At 40.6% G+C, this 20,000-nt stretch overlaps 1 protein-coding gene across 4 annotated transcripts in view; it reads left to right on the forward strand.

Annotated features, from left to right (window-relative positions):
• The window catches only part of LOC135223665 (uncharacterized), a 148,351-nt gene that overhangs the window by 20,061 nt on the left and 108,290 nt on the right, over positions 1–20,000 (forward strand). Inside the window, exon 1 of one of the 4 annotated variants that reach the window (XM_064262327.1) lies at positions 2,476–2,547. The exons of the other annotated variants lie outside the window; for them this stretch is intronic. Coding sequence (XP_064118397.1) covers positions 2,496–2,547 — 52 coding nt within the window. The 5' untranslated portion in view covers positions 2,476–2,495. Of the gene's footprint in view, positions 1–2,475; positions 2,548–20,000 lie in introns of those variants that run through there. 4 annotated transcript variants of the gene reach the window in all.

Here is a 20,000-nt window from a genome sequence, read left to right on the forward strand (position 1 = left end):
AAGGATAGACACATTTTGCGCTCTGGTAGAAGATCCCAGGGTTTGATGCAATAGACGCCTTTCTCCTGGACTGGTCAGGGCTAGACGTGTACGCTTTTCCCCCATTCAAGATCCTGGGGGAAAGTAATCAGAAAGTTCGTGGCCTCGGAAGGGAACAAAAAATGACTCTGAATAGCCCCATATTGGCCATCCCGAATTTGGTTCACAGAATGGTAAGGAGTGGACGGTGGACTTCCCCAGATCTCTTCCAAACAGGATAGATCTGCTCAAACAACCCCACTTCGAGAGGTACCATCAAAACCTACCCGCTCTTGCTCTGACTGCCTTTCGACTATCGAAAGACTTGTCAGAGCGAGAGGGTTTTCTCGCAAAGGCGGCAAGCGCAATTGCCAGAGCCAGGAGATCATCTATTTTGCGAGTGTACCAATCGAAGTGGGAGGTGTTCAGAAGTTGGTGTAGGTCGAAGAAGCTGTCCTCCTCCAATACCTCTGTGAACGAAATTGCGGATTTTTTCCTTCTTTTCCTGAGGGAAAAAGTGCATCTCTCTGTACCGACTATTAAGGGGTACAGGAGCATGCTTTCGGCAGTATTCAGAAACAGAGGATTAGATTTGACAAATGATAAGGATTTACACGATCTCATTCGTTCCTTCGAAACATCAAAGTCAATAGAACCCAGAGTTCCAAGCTGGAACCTGGATGTGGTCCTGAAATTTCTGTCCTCCGAGAGGTTCGAACCACCGCACATGGCTTCCTTTCGAGATATCACAAGGAAGTGTCTGTTTCTACTGTTCTCTCGCTACGGCAAAAAGAGTCGGCGAGTTGCACGCCCTTGAGTCACGAGTTGGTTTCAAGGGAGACTGCGATTTGTTCATTCCAGGCTCTCTTGCTTGCTAAGAATGAGAATCCCTCGAATCCCTGGCCCAGGAGCTTCGAGGTAAAAGGACTTACTAGTCTGGTAGGCAAAGAGGCAGAGAGATCCTCTGCCAGTTAGAGCACTTAAATTCTATCTGGACAGAAAGAAGCAGTTGGGGGGTTCGCAACACGGTCTATGGTGCTCAGTAAAGGGACCCCAAAAGACCGATGTCTAAGAATGCCTTAGCCTTGTTTGTAAGAAGTGTCATTACTGAGGCGGATCATAAGAACTGCCCAGATGACACTTTTAATCTATTAAGAGTGAGAGCTCATGAAGTAAGGGCAATCGCGACGTCTATTGCGTTCCAAAGAGATGCAACTCAGTGTTTGCATCTCATTACTTAAAGGATGTGCGCGTTACGTATGAGAAATGTTATTCTCTAGGTCCGTTTGTGTCAGCACAGACGGTTACTGGGTACTGGAGCGAGCACCAATCCTGTTAAATTAGTGTACGTAACCCTCTTGTCGGATGCGTTCTTGGATTTCCTGTGCTTGGAGGTGTCAGACGTCGCACAGGCGGCCTTCACTTCTCTTCACTAGGAGATTGAGTGGCAACTGACTTTTAGAGGGGTACAAAAATTTTTTTTTTGTACTTTTGTGTGTGTGATTATCGAGTTTTGGTTGTTTGTTAAGAGTCCGGGGATGGCTCTTGGCAATCTTAGAACTAACACGGGTGTTAGGATCGGGTGATCAGGATCGGTTTTGTGCTCCTTAAAGAAGGCGTGTTGTCATATAAGCAGATTAGCACCCATTGACAAATGCCAGTTAGGCTCTGCCGAGTAAGTGGATGAGACCCCATTGACAGACCCACAAGAACTCTTAACACTATCTAGCTAAGGCTCTTGAGGTGAAGCAGACTCCTAGGCAGTAGCCACGAAGTCTTCCACCTGATAAGGAAGGAACCAAGCTTGATAAATACCTACAACATATGTGTTTACCTGTCTAGTCAGTAGTTAGCTGTCTCTTGCCCTCACCAAAGGGTGTCAATCAGCTAAGTATATATCTGACAGGTAGTTGAATGTATGAAAATGATATTGTTATGATACAATAAAGTTTCATACAGACTTACCTGGCAGATATATATGATTGTAGGACCCACCCAGCCTCCCCGCAGGAGACAGGTGGAAGAGAATCTGATTAGAAAACGGGAATGGTTCCTAGTCCTGCCACCCAGAGCAGGGCGGTAGATCACCTGACCTACCTGTAGCGAGTGCCGCGAAATTTGAATTCTGTCGGGGACGACGGAGTCGATAGCTAAGTATATATCTGCCAGGTAAGTATGTATGAAACTTATTGTATCATAACAATATCATTTTTGTACGGTGTTGGTTCCTCACTCCCCCGATAGTGGGTGGTGGGTATCACCTGATCAAAACAAACTAGCGCTACTGAGAATTTCAAAAATTTTAGCTGCCGACAGTTTTAGAAACTATAGCTATGTAACTACTTGGTAAGTATACATAAAATCTTATTTTATCATAAAATATAATTTTTTGCATTATATTTTAATTGCAGTTTTTCAGATAAGCTGAAAGAATTTAAATATTTTCTCTTCCAGCTGTGGCTGACAATGAACGAACCATGCTGTACATCTTGCTTCTGTACTTTATTGTCCAAGGAGCAGGTGGAGCAGGTAGGAAATATTAACCAAACCAATTTTTTGCACTTAATAGTTTATGTTTTACAGAACACTTAATGTAATAATGGGGATATAAATTACATTAGATATACTAAACTGTAATAACTTAGCCATTTGCTCTTTTTTGAAAAAATAAGCTGAACAAAGTACGTAGTTGTATTGTTCCTACATAAGTACACGCCATTGCTTTTCACGTAGTATTCCTTGGTTTCAAGCTAGAATCAGTTGTTCAAATTTGGTAACAAGGTGGTTAACTGGTGGTAAGAAAGATGGGTAGGAGAATACACTGGTCGACCCCCATATTTGTGGGATGGGTACCAGATCCCCCACAAAATAGCTAGAACCTGTGAATTCTTGGCACCACTATAAAATTCATAAAACTGCAAATTTTGTTAGTTAAAACACAAGAAAAATAAAAACCACTAAAAATTTGTATATTATGGCAGTCCCCGGCTTACGAGGGGGTTCCGTTTTTGATACGTGTTGTAAGCCGAAAATTGTCGTTAGCCAGAAAGTCGTCAAAATCCTAAGCAGAATTCTTATCTTTTAATGCTTTGGGTGTATTTAAAACTATGTAAACTGCATTTTTATTGCATTTTTCATAAAAAAAATCCTTCAAATAGTGATTATTTTGCATTTTAGAAGTTATATTTCTTCAGCCAGATTGGTTGTTGTAAGCGCTGTAACCCAGGAAACATGTGCTGTAAACCTGGAAATAATTTTTGATGATTGTAATTGAAAGCGCTGTAATCTCGAAATGTCGTATGCCGAATCCTTTGTAAGCCGGAGGAAACTGCCTGTACCTGGTTTTTAAATAGTTTTTATCACAAAAAGTACATTTATGATGAAATTGATAAGAAAATACAGTACAGGCAGTCCCCGGGATATCGGGGGGGGGGTTTCCGTTCTTGAGACGCGTTGTAAGCCAAAAATTGTCGTAAGCAGAACATTGTCAAAAATCTTAGGAAAACCTTACTTTTTAATGCTTTGGGTGCATTAAAAACTATGTAAACTGCATTCTTAATGCATTTTTTCATGAAAAAAACCTTAAAATGTTGAGTATTTTTCATTTTTGGAGTCATATTTCTTCTGCAGATGAGCTATGTAGGCACCATAAACTCTGGAATGTGTCGTAAACCTGGAAATAATTTCTGATAAATATAATTGAAAAGCGTTGTAACCTCGGAACATCGTGAGCCAAACCCGCCATAACCCGGGGACTGCCTGTAATTTGGAGATATTTATCATAGAAAAAAAACCACTAATAGGCAAATTTCCGCAAATTAAGGCTGTAGAGGAATTGCAAATATGCAAGTCCACGAATCCGGAGTACACCACATACGGGAGGGTTGACTGTACCCTCTCTCACCTGCTGTCACCAAGCATTCTTATGCTACTGTCAAGTGAGGACATCTTGGTGTGCTTCTGTTTACATGGGAAAGTAGTGTAATCGGCTTTAGTGTGTTTGTCTATTTTTGTCCTCAATTTTGGTGATCCCCCACCATTACTGCTTCTTAGTAAAGGTAGGATCTGCATTCCGTTAGGAAGGTTTAAGTAGAGGAGGAAATCAAGAGCATTAATCTACCATTCTCTCTTCCTTTCCTTTCCCCCAAATGCCCCAGCTTCTTTCACTTGTACATCTCACTCCCTCTCGACTGATAAGGGACCATGTGCAGGAAGATGAGTAGTAGTGGGTTAATGTGGATTTTTAGCAATAGTATTTGCTTCTTCGGGGTATGACGTCCCTGCTACATGAGTTAGGGTAGAAGAGGACTCTTTAGCCTTGGGAGGCAAGTATATTAGTAGAAGGTTTGGCCCCTAGGTAGATGGGAAACTTGATTCAGGCCTTGTTTTTCAACCTTGGACTGTGTCATAGCCATTGTATCATGGCTTCCATGGTTTGGGTTTGAGTTCCCTTGCCTGAGTAGACAATCATGCATATAGTATCCTCTTTTTTGTTTACATTCTTGTTGTAGACAGGCTGTTGAGAAAGGAAAAATTGCTTGGTGGATTCTCTGGAAAGTGCTTTCATCTTCACCTTATCTATTTCTATTGAACAGTTTTACACATATTTTTTAATCCATCGTGACTGTCCTTCCTCAGTTGTGGCAAACCTGGTAGATTTCATTTGCCTCACAAGGTGTGCTGGCCCCACCTTGTCAACCAGTTGCTTCCAGTGCTTTTTTCAGTGGCATAAGGACTTGTTTGCTTATAGGTACTTTTAATGCAACTTATGTAAATAATATAAATACTGTTGTTGTTGATGGCATTGTTGCTTTTTCTGTTGTATGCATGTTGTAGATCTGAAGAACATGGTACGCAATGGAGTAGTAGTATAGTAAAGTGAAGTGTAAAACTGTGTGAAAAACCATCATGCAAGGTCTAAAGATTGTAAGTGCTATAGTATATACAACACAGAGTTAAAAAATACACAAGAAAGAACTGGAATGTGTGAAAGAAGCCAAATTAGAATTGAAAGTGAGAGGAATTCAATATAAGGAAAAAAAATACATACATATTCTTCAGCAACAAGAACCAATAGTAAAACAAATTAGGATACAGATAAAAGTTACAAAGCACAGAAAAGTAAACATCTAAGAAAAAAACTAAAATGGTAAAGAATAAAGAAATGGGTACAAATGATATGGATAATATTTTATCAAACTCATTTGAAATATTAAAGCAAATAGGAACACGTGTACTAAAGAAATAAGGGAGGAAAGTTGTGGACCACATATTCAAGATAAAAATAGACCTTCGGAGAGAACAACACATAAAACAAAGAAACCAACCATAATTAGAGAGGACTGGTTAAATCAAAGATAAAGAATATTGAAGGAAGGACAAAAAACAAGCTAAGAATATACCTTTTATCTCCTAAAATAATAATAAAATCTATATATGCAGCTATCCAAGATACTGAAGAAGTGGTAGAGATGCATACCATAGATAACAGTGATTTTGTCAAGGGAGAATAGATAGATAATAGTAATGATTATGTCAAGGGAGAAGAGATTACCCATCACCAATAAATGGTACAACAAGAAACAAAAGAAACTAGAAATATTCATAATAATACATATGGATGGAATGATTGTTTCATTGAATTGTGCAATGATAACAAAAAAACATGTTTTAACGAACATTATAAGAAATTTGATGAAATACAGGCCCCCAGTTTCAAGTTCCTCGTTGGACAAGTGGTTTACGTGCTCGCCCACCGGTTCGGTAGTCTTGAGTGCAATTCCCCGCTCTGCCAATGGGAACCAGAGGAATTTGCTTCTGGTGATTAGAATTAATTTCTTGATAAACATGGTTCAGACCCACAATAAGCTGTAGGTTCTGTTGCTAGGTAACCAATTGGTTCCTAACCTCATAAAATATTGAATCCTTAGGGCCAGCCCTAGGAGAGCTGTTAATCAGCTCAGTGGTCTGGTAAATTAAGATATACTTAACGCATTTCACATTTGTGCTGTCCATTTGTTGCAGATTTTTGTGGACATTATTCAGTTTTCCATGAGGAACTTTCACCATTTTGCAGATTTTATCTATGGACCATATCTCTAAAATTATTACTAATTCACTTTTTTTCATAGAGCAACACTTTTTTATTCATTAATACTGTAATGTTTCATATTGTGTTTGATGATTAAATACTAACTTTTTATGATAAAAAAAAGATTCACAGCATACTTATATAATGTAGTTCTATATCTTAAGGTCATTCCAGGTTGGGCTCCATATGCGCATAATAGGTGTATGATTCTCTCTCTCTCTCTCTCTCTCTCTCTCTAGTCTCTCTCTCTCTCTCTCTCTCTCTCTCATTCTATTCTCTAAGGGTAATGTAAGAAATATATTGAAAATTATATTGCTGTAAAGACTTTTGATGATAGAGCATATTGTACAATATTTAGGATATTTGTTAATTATTTTCATCTTATTTTACCAGTAAAAGGAGACCTAAAATAAAAAGAAAAATAATTAATGAATATTTTAGATATTGAAAACAACACCTGCTTTATCATCAATAACAACCTTACAGTAATATCATTTTGAATACATCTTACATTACCATGAGAGAGAGAGAGAGAGAGAGAGAGAGAGAGAGAGAGATTCTTGAGAGGAGAGAGAGAGAGAGAGAAGTCGTACACTTATTATGCTCAGTCCGGGCCCGACCTCCAGATTGAGCTTAATGGATACATAACTACATGATAAGAACAATATTTTCTATCATCCAAAACATTTAATAGTACGTAATAGCATTTCAAATGCGTACATCTTACATTACTCAGAGAGAGAGAGAGAGAGAGAGAGAGAGAGAGAGAGAGAGAGGGATCGAGAGAGAGAGAGAGAGCTATTATGCTTAGTATAGGGTAAATTATTTTTATCATATAAAAAATCTGTATTTAGTGACAAACACATTAAGGAAAAATACAGAATGATTGAATAAAAGTGTGCTATATGAATTGCGTTATGGCGAAACAAACTCGTATTCACCATCAGCAGATTTCAAACCACAACATTGGCCGCGACTGGCTTAGATTTGCCATAGTATTTTATAATACAATAATATGAGAATATTTACATACAATATATTGGATACAGTGAAGTAATTTATAACTGTTTAAAGGATTTATGGAAAAGATGCATAATTAATAAAAGAACACCATACATTTTTCGGAACAGTGGTGGACAAGAATGAACATGAAAAAACATCCCCTGACAACGTAGAACGTAAGTTACAAAGGCTGCGTTAATTTGTATCATATTATGTACAAAAATAAAAATACCCTATACGTAATATATTTTCATACACATTTTAAACATAAAAGTATAAACATTTTAAAAATCGACACAATGATCGCTAAATTTGCACTCTTTTTAACTATATTTTCGGAAAGAGCGGCAAACAGGCGGCTTACAAGAACGAACATAAAAAAAACATTGTATTGATAACGTGAAGGGCAACTTCAAAAGTTGCCTGTTTATCATATTTCTGCCCAGAAATAAAAATACCCTATACGTAATACTTTCATACACATTTAAACATAAAGATGAACATTTATAAAATTGACACTTCGATTGCTAATTTGCACTTTTTTTAACTCATATTTTTGGAAGAGCGGCAGTCGGCGGCTCACAAGAAAGAACATGAAAAAACATCACATTTGATAACATGAAGGCAGTTTCAAAAAGCTGCCTTTGTATCATATTTGTGCAGAAATAAAAATACCTATAACGTAATACATTTTCATACACATTTTAAACATAAAAGCATATACATTATAAATCGACACATCCATAGCTAAATTTGCACTAATGTAACCGATATTTTTCGCCATAGAACAGCGTCAGAGGCATATATTTTACCGTAATACGTATGTAATAACTCTTCATAAAATTTGTTAACCCTCTTACGCGACTGGACGTATTTTACGTCAACATTTTTTGTCTCCCGTGTGCCGACTGGACGTATTTTACGTCGACTTACAAAAGTTTTTTTAAAAATTCGCGGAAAAATACTTATAGGCCTACCAGCCTAAAACTTTTGAATCACGCACCTTGGGGGATGCTGGGAGTTCACAGATCAAGGTGTTGTTTTGTTTACAAATCGTTACGAGGCGCGCAAGCGTGAATTTATTTCTTGCTCCACTTAAAAGTATCTGTGACACATCTCAGAAATTATTTCGTCACTGCATAATTTTTGTACCATTGTAAATTAGCCGTTACATGAAGTATTATTTATGAAAATGTGCGCATTTTATGTAGAATACAACAATAAAATACTCATGATTGTAGCTTTTATCAGTTTGAGATATTTTCATATAAATAACGATAATTGCCAAAATTTCAAACCTTCGGTCAACTTTGACTCTAGCGAAATGGTCGAAAAACGCAATTGTAAGCTAAAACTTCTTATATTTTAGTAATATTCAATCATTTACCTTAATTTTGCAGCTAATTGGAAGTCTCTAGCACAATATTTCGATTTATGGTGAATTTATGAAAAAACTTTTTCCTTGCGTCCGCGCGGTAATTCTTCCGAAAAAAATCATACATGCGATTGTGGTAATGTTTGCACCATTTTAAAATTAGCCGTTTTTATATAAAGTTTTATATATGGAAATGTGCGCAATTTCATGCACAATACAACTAAAAACAACCTATGGTTGTAGCTTTTATCAGTTTGAGATATTTTCATATAAATAACGATAATTGCCAAAAATTTCAACCATCGGTCAACTTAGACTCTACCGAAATGGTCGAAAAACGCAATGTAAGCTAAAACCGCTTACTATTCTAGATATTCAAGCATTTACCTTCATTTTGCAACAAATTGGAAGTCTCTAGCACAATATTTCGATTTATGGTGAATTATGAAAAAAAATAACATTTTCTTTACCTCCGCGCGGTAAACTCTTCCGAAAAAATTATACGTGCAATCGTGGTAATGTTTGCACCATTTTAAATTAGCCGTTACATAAAGTTTTTATATATGAAAATGTGCGCAATTTATGTAGAATACAACAAAAAATAATGAAGGTTGTAGCTTTTCTCATTTTTGAAATATTTGCATATAAATCACGATAAATAGAAAAAAAAACACGTTCGGTCAACTTTGACTCTACCGAAATGGTCGAAAAAAACGCAATTGTAAGCTAAAACTCTTACAGTTCTAGTAATATTCAGTCATTTATCTTCATCTTGAAACAAATTTGAAGTCTCTAGCAAAATATTTAGATTATGGTGAATTTAAAAAAAAATCTTTCCTTCCCTCCGCGCGCGGATTCTCCGCCACAAATCTCCGAAATGCGTACGCTCATTCTCGGAATATTTGCTCCGTTTCATATTAAGGCATTTCATAGAGTTTTATATATGAAAATGTGCAATATTTCATGTAGAATAAAACGAAAAATATTTGAAGGTTGTAGCTTTTCTTATTTCTGAAATAATTGCATATAAAATAAATATATATAACAAAATTTGACATTCGGTCAACTTTAACTCGTCAGATATGGTCCGAAAACTGCAATTGTAAGCTAATACTCTTACAGTATAGTAATATTCAATCATTTGTCTTCATTTTGAAAGAATTGAAGTCTCTAAGACAATATTTAGATTTATGGTGAATTTTTGAAAAAAATATTTGTTTATGTCCGCGCGTTACGAATTCATGCACTATTTTGTAATAATATTTGTCTGTGTTGCTTTTATCGCTTTACAATGTGTTATATACCAAAATGATCGCAATTTATAGTGTACATTACAATGGAAAAAAAGTAACTTGTTACCTTTAACTGTTTTGCGCACAGCGCGATTTGAATACAATTATATATGAAATTTCGTGTTTGTGCTATCATATATCGCATTAGTTATATATGATAAGGATAATTTTTTTCATTTTTGATGGTTGCATACTAAAGTTCAGCCAATGACAAAAAAAGGAGCCAAATGAACTCTTAATCTTGAAAACTAAGCGCGCTGTGATTTTTTGAAAAATATTTTTTTCCACTTCCGCGCTGCGCTCACTCTGAAACACCTCCGGCACACAGGAGACAATTGTTTTTTTTTTACCGCTTCGGCATAAGAGGGTTGATGAAAAAGAAGTCCCTAAAAATTACTTAGCTTACCTATTTTCGTCGGGATTTGAAACTATAAAATCAATATTTAAATCATTTAATGTTCAATGTAGTGTTCTTTTATAACAATACCATTAAAGATATGCTAATTAAGAATAGTCCCGTAACAAATAACAACATCATTTACAAAATTCCTTGTAAGGATTGCCCATCGTTTTGACGTTGGTCAGTCTAGTAAAAATTTATGTGTTCGGGTTAAGCAGCATATGTATTCTGTTAGAACAGCCCAGACTTCAAATACACTGTTTATCATCTGAGTGAAAAATCTCATTGTATTAATTGGGGTGATACCTCGGTAATTGCTAGATCTAATGATTATGTTTCAAGAAATTCTGGAATCGGCAATTTAAATAAATCACTAATAAGTACAACCTAAATCTTAGTCTGGGAATGTACCACTTGGACCCATATATTTGTAAGATGTTTATGAAGGACCTCAAAATAAATGAACAACTAATAAATTAGTCCCACATGTATATAGTTATTAATTCTCTCTCTCTCTCTCTCTCTCTCTCTCTCTCTCTCTCTCTCTCTTCTCTCTCTCTCTCTCTCTCTCTCTCTCTCTCTGGTTAGATATTTTCTCTCCCTCTTTCTCTTGCTCGATATATATATATATTTACATTTTCTTTCGTCTTTTCATTAATAATAATTTTTGTTGGGAATATTTGTGTAAAAATTCATGATATTAAATTGTATATGCTCCCGTGTTGTTTTCAAAATGTACTGTTTTTTCTGGAAGAATCACTTGTTTACCGCGGGTATCCTACAAGGTGTGGCTAGCCTATGACTCCTCCTCCTCTCTGTAGAGTGAAAATCGCCCTTATGGCTAATTTGGTAGTGTCAGTTTGTATATTAAGCCTTCTTTGACTATGGTGTTCTTGTAAAATCAGTATGCCTCAGTAAAGGGTCCAAATAGGACCGAAAGTACTCGGCCAACTCGTTTTTTCATTTTTTTCCTTCGTGGCAAAAAAAAACCTTTATTTTCTGGGCTCAGCTCGTGTCGGCCTATGACAAATATCCTTAAGTTCATTATTTCTAGGTTAAAATTATCCTAAAATTACCAGAGAAAAAATAAAATCAAGAAAATGTCAGTAAAACTGACTCGCTCACTCTATAAAAGAAGTGTCGGTATGGAAATAGGGGCGAGTGGGATCACTACCACGAGTCATTTACCATTTAGACCTTCCAACATAAATCCCCACCTGAGAGAGCTGATACTAAAGGGTGATGCGACCGCTACTACTACTACTACCGAAGTACCAAGCGGAGACCAGCGCCTCTTGCGGTCATCCTTAATTATTAGCTCGACAACGCTAGTTGCATCTTTTTTCACTCGTGTGTTTTCACTTGGATTTATCCTTCTCAACGATGGAACGTGCTGCAATCGCTTCGGCTAAGTTAAGTGCCTCATAAGTAATAATTTTTGGTATTCCAGTCTTCCAGGGACCAGTATTTTCCGTTTTTTAGGTCATATACGGGTCTCCCCGGTTGACTCGTGGCGGCCTTGTGCCGCCTCGTGTTGTTAAGATTTCCCAGGTCTTCCATACTGGGACATCTTTATGCTTATGGGCTCTATTTACGTCATCGTTTTATTACATCGTATTTAGAGTTAGGACACAGCCCATCCCTTTTACCTTTTATCTCTTAGTTTTGGTATTTAGGGCTATACTGTGTTTTTCTGGCCCAGCATACCAGCTCCTGCTCTTCATCAGCTACTTGCTGGTCTCTGAGTAGTCCCACTGTTCTCGGATCAGTTCGCCTCCTCCTGGGCTCTTTCTCTTTTACTCAAGTGTCTCTTCTATCTTTTACGATGTATTTATTTATTATCAGTGTTATTTAGGGTGTTAGGCTAGCCTAGGTGCCTTGTGCCATGTGTTGGTACAGTCTGGTTCACGTGGCCCCTCTGTGGTTGTGTTGCTATCGCGTCCTAGGCCACTTACGATCACGTGTCCCATTAGGCACTTACCTCACCCCCTCCCCCTTCCTCCCTACCATGTGGTAGGGAGGGGTCTGGTGGATCTCCTTGGTTGTCATGACAACCACCGTAGCCTACCTCCCTCTCCCTCCGAGTGGGGGCCAGAGGAGTTCTGTACCAGCTGGGGCTAGGGCGACCACTTGTCTCGGGTACCAGGTTACCTGGCGGGTAGTAGTAGGACGAGGGGGTAGGCCCACACCCCCTCTCTCTCTCGTCCACCGTGTTCACGCCGGGATTCCCCCCCGTTTTCCCCATTCCCAACCTTCCCCTACCTTAACGGACGGAGCTCCCGCTGAAGCCGAGCAAACCCCTTCGGTTATAGGTCCACCTGGCTCCGCCAGCGGGCGGAGTGGGAAATTACTAGTGGTCTATATTCTTGCCTACTATATCCTGATTTTTGCTACCGGAGGAGAGCTCGCTCCTTACCCGGGCACTCCTCTAGTAGACGGAAAGAGTTATACCTCATTCTATAAGGATATACCCTTACTAATACGAGGATTATTGTTTTTTTTAGTTTTATGTACTATCTCCGTCGTTCTCCGTTGTGGTTTCATGGCCCCTCACCACTCCTGGTTGGAACCTTTTTCCTGTCTCCGGCGTAAGCCGCAGACCCCCACCAACCTCCTATCTAACCACACGTATTGCGGCGGAGCACTAGTTTAATCTAACTTACATGCTCCGGCATGCAGCGGAGTCTATGTTAGGCTGTAAGTGTGCACTCTGTACTCATGTATCTCTCCACTTACAGGCTACCGGCTACCAACTGCCAAGATCCAGGTTGTAACGCTGTGTTGTATGACCCCTGCGCCCATGAAGAGTGTAGGACCCACGCCCCGTGTGCCACTACCCACAACGGGATGATTGTTTGGCACCCTGAGGCATGCACCATCTGCTATGACCTCGTGAGTCAGCTTTTGGGTGGGGTAAGTTAGCTCCTGGACATTTTTCCTGTTATCAATGATTTACCCTTAGTTTAAGCTCCTTTAAACGTATCTCCGCCGCTAGAAGCTTCATATCGCCTTCTCTTACAGGCTGCCGCCGTGAAAGAAGTCGCCCTAGCAACCCTGAAAGCTTGGGTAGGCGGCTTCGGGAAGAACGCCGCCAAGGGCCAGCCTTACATTTTAGATAAGAAGCTGGCCATCCAGATCTTCCCCGGAGGCAAGGCGACGGGGTACGTGGACCCCATCTCAGCAGCCCCACTCATAGCCTCCATTCAGCAGGAGGTGCAGCAGGCGTTTGGGTCCGTCTCGACGCAGGAGCCTGTTCCAGATGTAGCTAACCTGGATCTTAATCTTGAGCCTATGGCGGTAGGTGCGGAGGATTTGTTGGTTGAGGTAGGTGTTTCGGGCGCTCAAGGTCTACCCTTGAGCGCTCCTGGATCTTCTTCCCCTGTTCCTTCTTCTTCTTCTTTTCAAGGCTTCACGGGATCTGAGATCCCTTCTCGTTCACCCGCTCTCTCTGTACCCCCGAAGGTGAAGGGACAGAGAGAACAGAAGACCCTCCATAAGACGACATTCTAAGAAGTCGTCATCTTCTTCGGCTATGAAGTCTACGACATCCTACGCTGATGTGGTGAAGGCGAAGCCTAGCTCTTCTCATTCAAAGAGCTCAAGAAGCAAGGCTTCTAAGGAGAAGGCCCGCGCTCCTGCCGAGCCAGTGCCTTCTCCGGCATCTACCGGATCTACTCCGGTAACTCCTGTTGGGGTGGCGGGACCTAGCTCTTTTGATCCCACCACTTTCTCAGCAGGAGTGTTGCAACAAGTGGGAGAGATGGTTGGCTCTCTCGGTACTAGGTTTGAGCAAATGTTTGCTCAACTGTCTAGCACTATCAACCAATCTGGTCAATCGATACAAGACCTCTCTAACCGAGTTAGGGAGCATGATGACCGATTCGCTGGCCTCACTCAGGCCCCTCAAGCGAACTCCCCTGTGGCAGGTACTGGTCTCCTCCAGCTACCTCCTTATGAATCCCTACCAGCCTTCTCTATGGATAACCCCTGGAGGGTGGCAGCTTATGCCCCCTTCAAGGATGGCATGATTTCCATTCCGGAGTGTGGAACAAGAAGGATTGAGGAATTCGAGTTCTACCCCCCCGGACTGACTCAGCCTTTCATAGGGTATGCTAGGCTTACGGTGACTGCTCTCAATAGAGAGGATAAGATCTCTAGAGAGACTGTGCTGTATAGTAGGGACCACGCACAGAGGGAATGGGTTCACTGCCTGGAGGATTGGGATTGTACAATACCAAACTCCAGGCATTCAAGAGCCCCTTCACTATCTTCGCTACGGAGAGGAGGAGGCTTCTCTTCCATTCGCTACTAAGATAGTAGAAGCGACTCTCCAAGCAGTCCTTAAAGACGAGCCATGCCACAGTTGAGAGAGGCGGAATCAACATCTCCGCTCTTTCCGTCTTTCGGAGAATTGTGGGAGAACTACCTGCCACTTTCTCAGTAGGTAAGCTGAAGCCAGACTGTGGCAATGGACCAGTTGGCGAGAAGCTCCCGAGGCTGCCTGATAGCCTTATTCAGGCAGAATTCGATGCCCGCACAAGATTTGGGAGATCTCTTAACTCCCTTATCATTACGGAGATGGCTGCTCTTTCCTATGCTACGGAACCACTTTTTAAAATACTGGCTAAATCCCAGCTCCAGTCGGTCAAGCTGATGCCTTTGACTTTCTTCTCAGCCAGAAGGAAACTGCCGAAAGCATGTTTTGCAGGAGGCAACTATTAGGCACGAGCCTAATAGGTTCTAGCTTCCAGCATGTGGGGTGCGGACCTCTTCCCCAGAAGCTCTGTGAATGAGGTGCATCACGAGGCTGCTAGGCTTAACCAGAGCCTTAGAGCCAGATGGGGCATCTCTTCCAAGAGGAAGCAAGAGAGCGCCCCTGCTGCTGGTAAGAAATTGAAGAAAACTGGTAGGAGATTCCAACCCTACCAAAAACAGCAGCAACAACAATATTTCGTCCAAGCCGTCCCAGTTACACAACAGGGCAGCCTTCGACTTCTTAGCAGACACAGCCCATTCTCCTGTTGTCTCCTCAGAATCAGCCCTTGACCTCATACACCGTCTCGCCAGCTTTCAACTCGATGTATGAAAGCCAAGCCTTCCCAACCTTCAACAGGTTTTCTAGAGGGAGCAGAGCGAGAGGTCACTTTCGCCAACGAGGCACAGGAAGAGCTGCAAGAGGCAAGCACTTCAGAGGAGGCGCGGAGGTCACCCACTCAACAACAGTGAGGCTCCCCAGGTAGGAGGGAGGCTGTTCCTCTTCCGTCACAGGTGGGGGTTTTCAGCAAATGGGCACAGAGCATTGTGTCCAAAGGATTGGGTTGAGTTGGATCAAAGATCCTCCTCCAAACAAATCATTCTATCTGATACCATCAAAGGAGTTGACAGATTATGCGGAGGAACTCCTTCAGAAAGGAGCTATTGCGAGAGTCAAGCATCTAAAATTTCAAGGTCGCTTGTTCAGCGTGCCAAAGAAAGGCTCAACAAAAAGAAGGGTAATCTTAGACTTGTCAAAGCTAACTCTTTCATTCGTTGCGACAAGTTCAAAATGCTCACCATCTCGCAGGTACGGACCTTACTTCCCCGTGGGGCCGTCACAACTCTATCGATCTTACAGACGCATACTATCATATCCCTATAGCCAGACACTTCCGTCCATTCCTAGGCTTCAAACTAGGAAATCAGACGTTCTCATTCAAAGTGATGCCCTTCGGTCTGAACGTAGCCCCCAGGGTATTCATGAAGATATGCAGAAGTGGTAGTTCAACAATTGAGAACACAAGGGATAATGGTAGTAGCGTACCTCGATGATTTGGTTGATCTGGGCACCAACGGTCGAGGAATGCCTCAAAGCCACGAAGAAGGTAGTTCAATTCCTGGAACATCTGGGGTTCCAGATAAAACAAAACGAAATCCAGACTCACTCCGGAGTCTCGTTTTCAGTGGCTAGGAATCCAAATGGGATTTATCCTCCCACAATCTGTCAATTCCAGTGGTCAAAAGGAAAGAAATAGCCAAGTCTGTGAGGCAATTTCTCAAAAGCAAACAAGCTTCAAGGAGAAACCAGGAAAGAATCCTAGGTTCCCTTCAGTTTGCCTCAGTGACAGACATCCTCCTGAAAGCAAGACTGAAAGATATAAAATCGAGTTTGGCGATCGGAGCAAACGCCAAATCTTGGGACAAGTTGTCAGTGATTCCACAGATCCTTCGCAATCAGCTCCGTCCATGGACAAAAGTGAAGAATCTTGCCAAATTGGTACCCTTCAATATCCCCTTCGTTGTTAACCACCTTCACACGGATGCTCCCTGTCCGGTTGGGGATATTCTCAATTCAAGCAAGTTCAGGGGACTTGGTCCGTTCAATTCCGCCAGCTCCACATAACGTTCTGGAAGCAATGGCAGTATTTCTTACCCTGAAGAGACTCCTTCCCCAAAGAAGTCTCATCTGAAGACTAGTTTTGGACAGTGCATTGGTAGTACATTGCATCAACAGAGGAGGTCCAAATCCAAACACGTGAATCATGTCATGATAGCCATCTTTGCTCTAGCAGACAAGCACAAATGGCATCTATCTGCCACTCATTGGCAGGGGTAAGAAATGTGATAGCGGACGCACTATCCCGGTCAGTCCCTCTGGAGTCAGAATGGTCCCTAGACGGCAGGTCATTCGAGTGGATATGCCAGAGAGTCCCAGGTCTCCAAGTAGATCTCTTCGCCTCACAAGCGAACCACAAGCTCCCTTGCTATGTGGCCCCCAACCTGGACCCTCTGGCTTATGCCACGGATGCCATGTCGTTGGACTGGAATCAATGGAAGAAAATCTACATTTTCCTCCAGTGAATCTTCTTTTGAAAGTTCTGAAACAAGCTGAGGACTTTCAAGGGATGGTAGCTCTGATCGCTCCAGATTGGCCAAAAAGCAACTGGTATCCTCGCTTCTGGAATTGGGTCTCCGACTCAACGGATTCCCAATCCCAAGCTGTCGCAATCATTACAAATGAGACTGTGTTCGCTTCCTCAGGAATTCTTCAGACCCATAACTTATGGACTTCATGAAGTTTGCGGCTAAAAAAGATGCTAACATTGATCCACAAAACATTCTCTTTCTAGAACCAGATAAAAGAGAGTCAACTATTATACAATATGACTCAGCTGTTAAAAAGTTAGCATCCTTCCTGAAAGAATCAAACACTACAACCATGACAGTTAACCTAGCTATATCCTTTTTCAGATCCTTATTTGAAAAAAGGTTTAGCAGCTAGCACCATTACTACCAATAAATCGGCTTTGAAGAAAAATCTTTCAGTTGGGTTTTCAAATAGACTTAACGGAATCTTACTTTACGTCTATTCCCAAAGCCTGTGCTAGACTTAGACCTTCTCAAAGGCCTACTTCAGTTTCATGGTTCTTAAATGATGTCCTCAAACTAGCCTCAGATACTGACAACTCGTCTTGCACATTCATAATGCTACTTAGGAAGACGTTATTTTTGTTAAGCCTGGCTTCAGGAGCCAGAATTTCAGAACTGTCGGCTCTATCCAGAGATGCGGGTCGTGTAGAATTTCTCCCCTCAGGAGAAGTTTCTACTTTCCCCGGATCACAGTTTTTTTAGCTAAAAATGAGGATCCTCTTGCAAGGTGGGCCCCTTGGAAAGTTATCCCACTTCCGCAAGATCCTTCTCTTTGCCCGGTATCAACTTTAAGAGCCTTTCTATCTCGTACATCCTCTAGATCCTCAGGCCCTCTCTTTATGAGAGAAAAAAGGCAGGTGGCATTTATCAGTGTAAGGAATCAGACAACAGATCCTTTACTTCATTAAACAAGCCAACCCTGAATCATTCCAAAAGCACATGATATCAGAGGAGTAGCCACCTCAAATTAATTATTTCCAACATATGAATTTTGAGGATCTTAAAAAGTATACTGGATGGAAATCACCGGACAGTCTTTAAACGTCATTACCTGAAGTTCCTTGGAATCTTTGAAAATTTTCAGCAGTAGCAGCGGGAAACATTGTTTTCTCCTGATACTGCACAGTAGTTGTAGTATAGATCCAGGTCTCCTTTCTACTACCTCGTCCAACATGCCTCACCCTATTTGCTATGCTCTTCGTGATACTCTAGCCTTAGCCGCTAGGATCGTATTGGTGAATGCCCCTTATTTTTCTGCTAGGGGCATCCACATTGTGTACATATAATGTGCTTCAGTGTTTCTACCCTTATTTTTATGCTAGGGTAGAACACAATGAGTTTGTATATTTTGTAAATAATACTAATTAGTGCAATCATTGTATATTGTTCTAATTACCATTACACTATTATGTACCACCATTTCTAGTATAAGCTAATTTTAAATACTTTATGTTAATATGGTTATAGTTATCCTACAATATTAAGATAAGTCTAGTTTTAAGTACTTTTTTTGTTAGTATCTGTAATGAGCCTTGATTCACTTATTAGATATATCAATCTTTTTACTATTTGGTTTCATTTGTCCTTTTATTCCATCTTGTCTTGTTTCTCTGGTACTATTTCATAGGCCGACAACGAGCTGAGCCCAGAAAAGGGATTTTGACGTAGGTCCAAAAAATCTATTTTCTGGTGATTGGCTCGTGTCGCCCTATGAAAGCCCACCCTGTTTCTTTTTACCCACCTGCAGGACAAGATGTTCATGTATTAAGGATGACCGCTAGAGGCGCTGCTCTCCGCTTGGCTTCGGTAGTAGTAGTAGTAGCGGTCGCATCACCCTTTAGTATCAGCTCTCTCAGGTGGGGATTTATGTTTGGAAGGTCTAAATGGTAAATGATCGTGGTAGTGATCCCACTCGCCCCTATTTCCATACCGACACTTCTTTTATAGAGTGAGCGAGTCAGTTTTACTGACATTTTCTTGATTTTATTTTTTCTCTGGTAATTTTAGGATAATTTACCTAGAAATAATGAACTTAAGGATATTTCATAGGGCGACACGAGCCAATCACCCAGAAATAGATTTTTCCTACGTCAAATCCCTTTTATACATAGCATCACATTTTATATACTTCGTGATCAGTTATTCATCATGAGGGCCACATTTACTTTTGCTTTCCTGTTCCCACTGATGAGCTGTTTCGTCACCTCTTTCTCCAAGTCTTTACAAGCAGCGCACTCTACCAGAATTCACCTGAAATTCCTGAAAAAATGCCTGGCGGAACAAGTGTTACCCAAATCATTGCTACCATACCGCATAAGAAGATACGATCAACATCCTTTTAATGAGTTTTCATCACTCATATTAAAACGTCACATTGCTGCCACGAAAATGGAGGAAAAGGAGAAATTTAAAGAACTGGAAAAATCCCGACGTAACTTCAACTATTCGATTCCCGCTGATTGGAAACACGCATTAAGGCAAGAAATATATGGAAAACTTCGTAGAACTACAGGACACTTTGATTAGAAAACTGGACAGAAAATTAAACAACCTATCAACGACAGTGATTGAACCAATAATGCTAGAAGTGATTGTGTGGGTGAATTTATCGAGCAAACAAATAAGTGATAATCGTGCGCGCATTAGGCTTTTGGGCTGTCTTTCTTCATTTGTAACAACCCTCACTTTATCAATAGCGACATCTTTATATAAGTTTGAAAAATACTGTGACCTACCACAAAATCATTTAGACATTATCAAAGGCAGGACATATAGTGCTACGCATGCCTACCATGAAGATAACTCCCCGCTCGCTACAGAAAAAGTTTAAAAGAATTGAAGAATGATAATAGCTTACACATTACCAAGGCTGATAAATCCAATAGTTTAGTGGTTCTTGACAAAACTGACTACATA

This window comes from Macrobrachium nipponense, chromosome 10 (assembly GCF_015104395.2).
Source record: "Macrobrachium nipponense isolate FS-2020 chromosome 10, ASM1510439v2, whole genome shotgun sequence".
Classification (NCBI taxonomy): Eukaryota; Metazoa; Arthropoda; class Malacostraca; order Decapoda; family Palaemonidae; genus Macrobrachium; species Macrobrachium nipponense.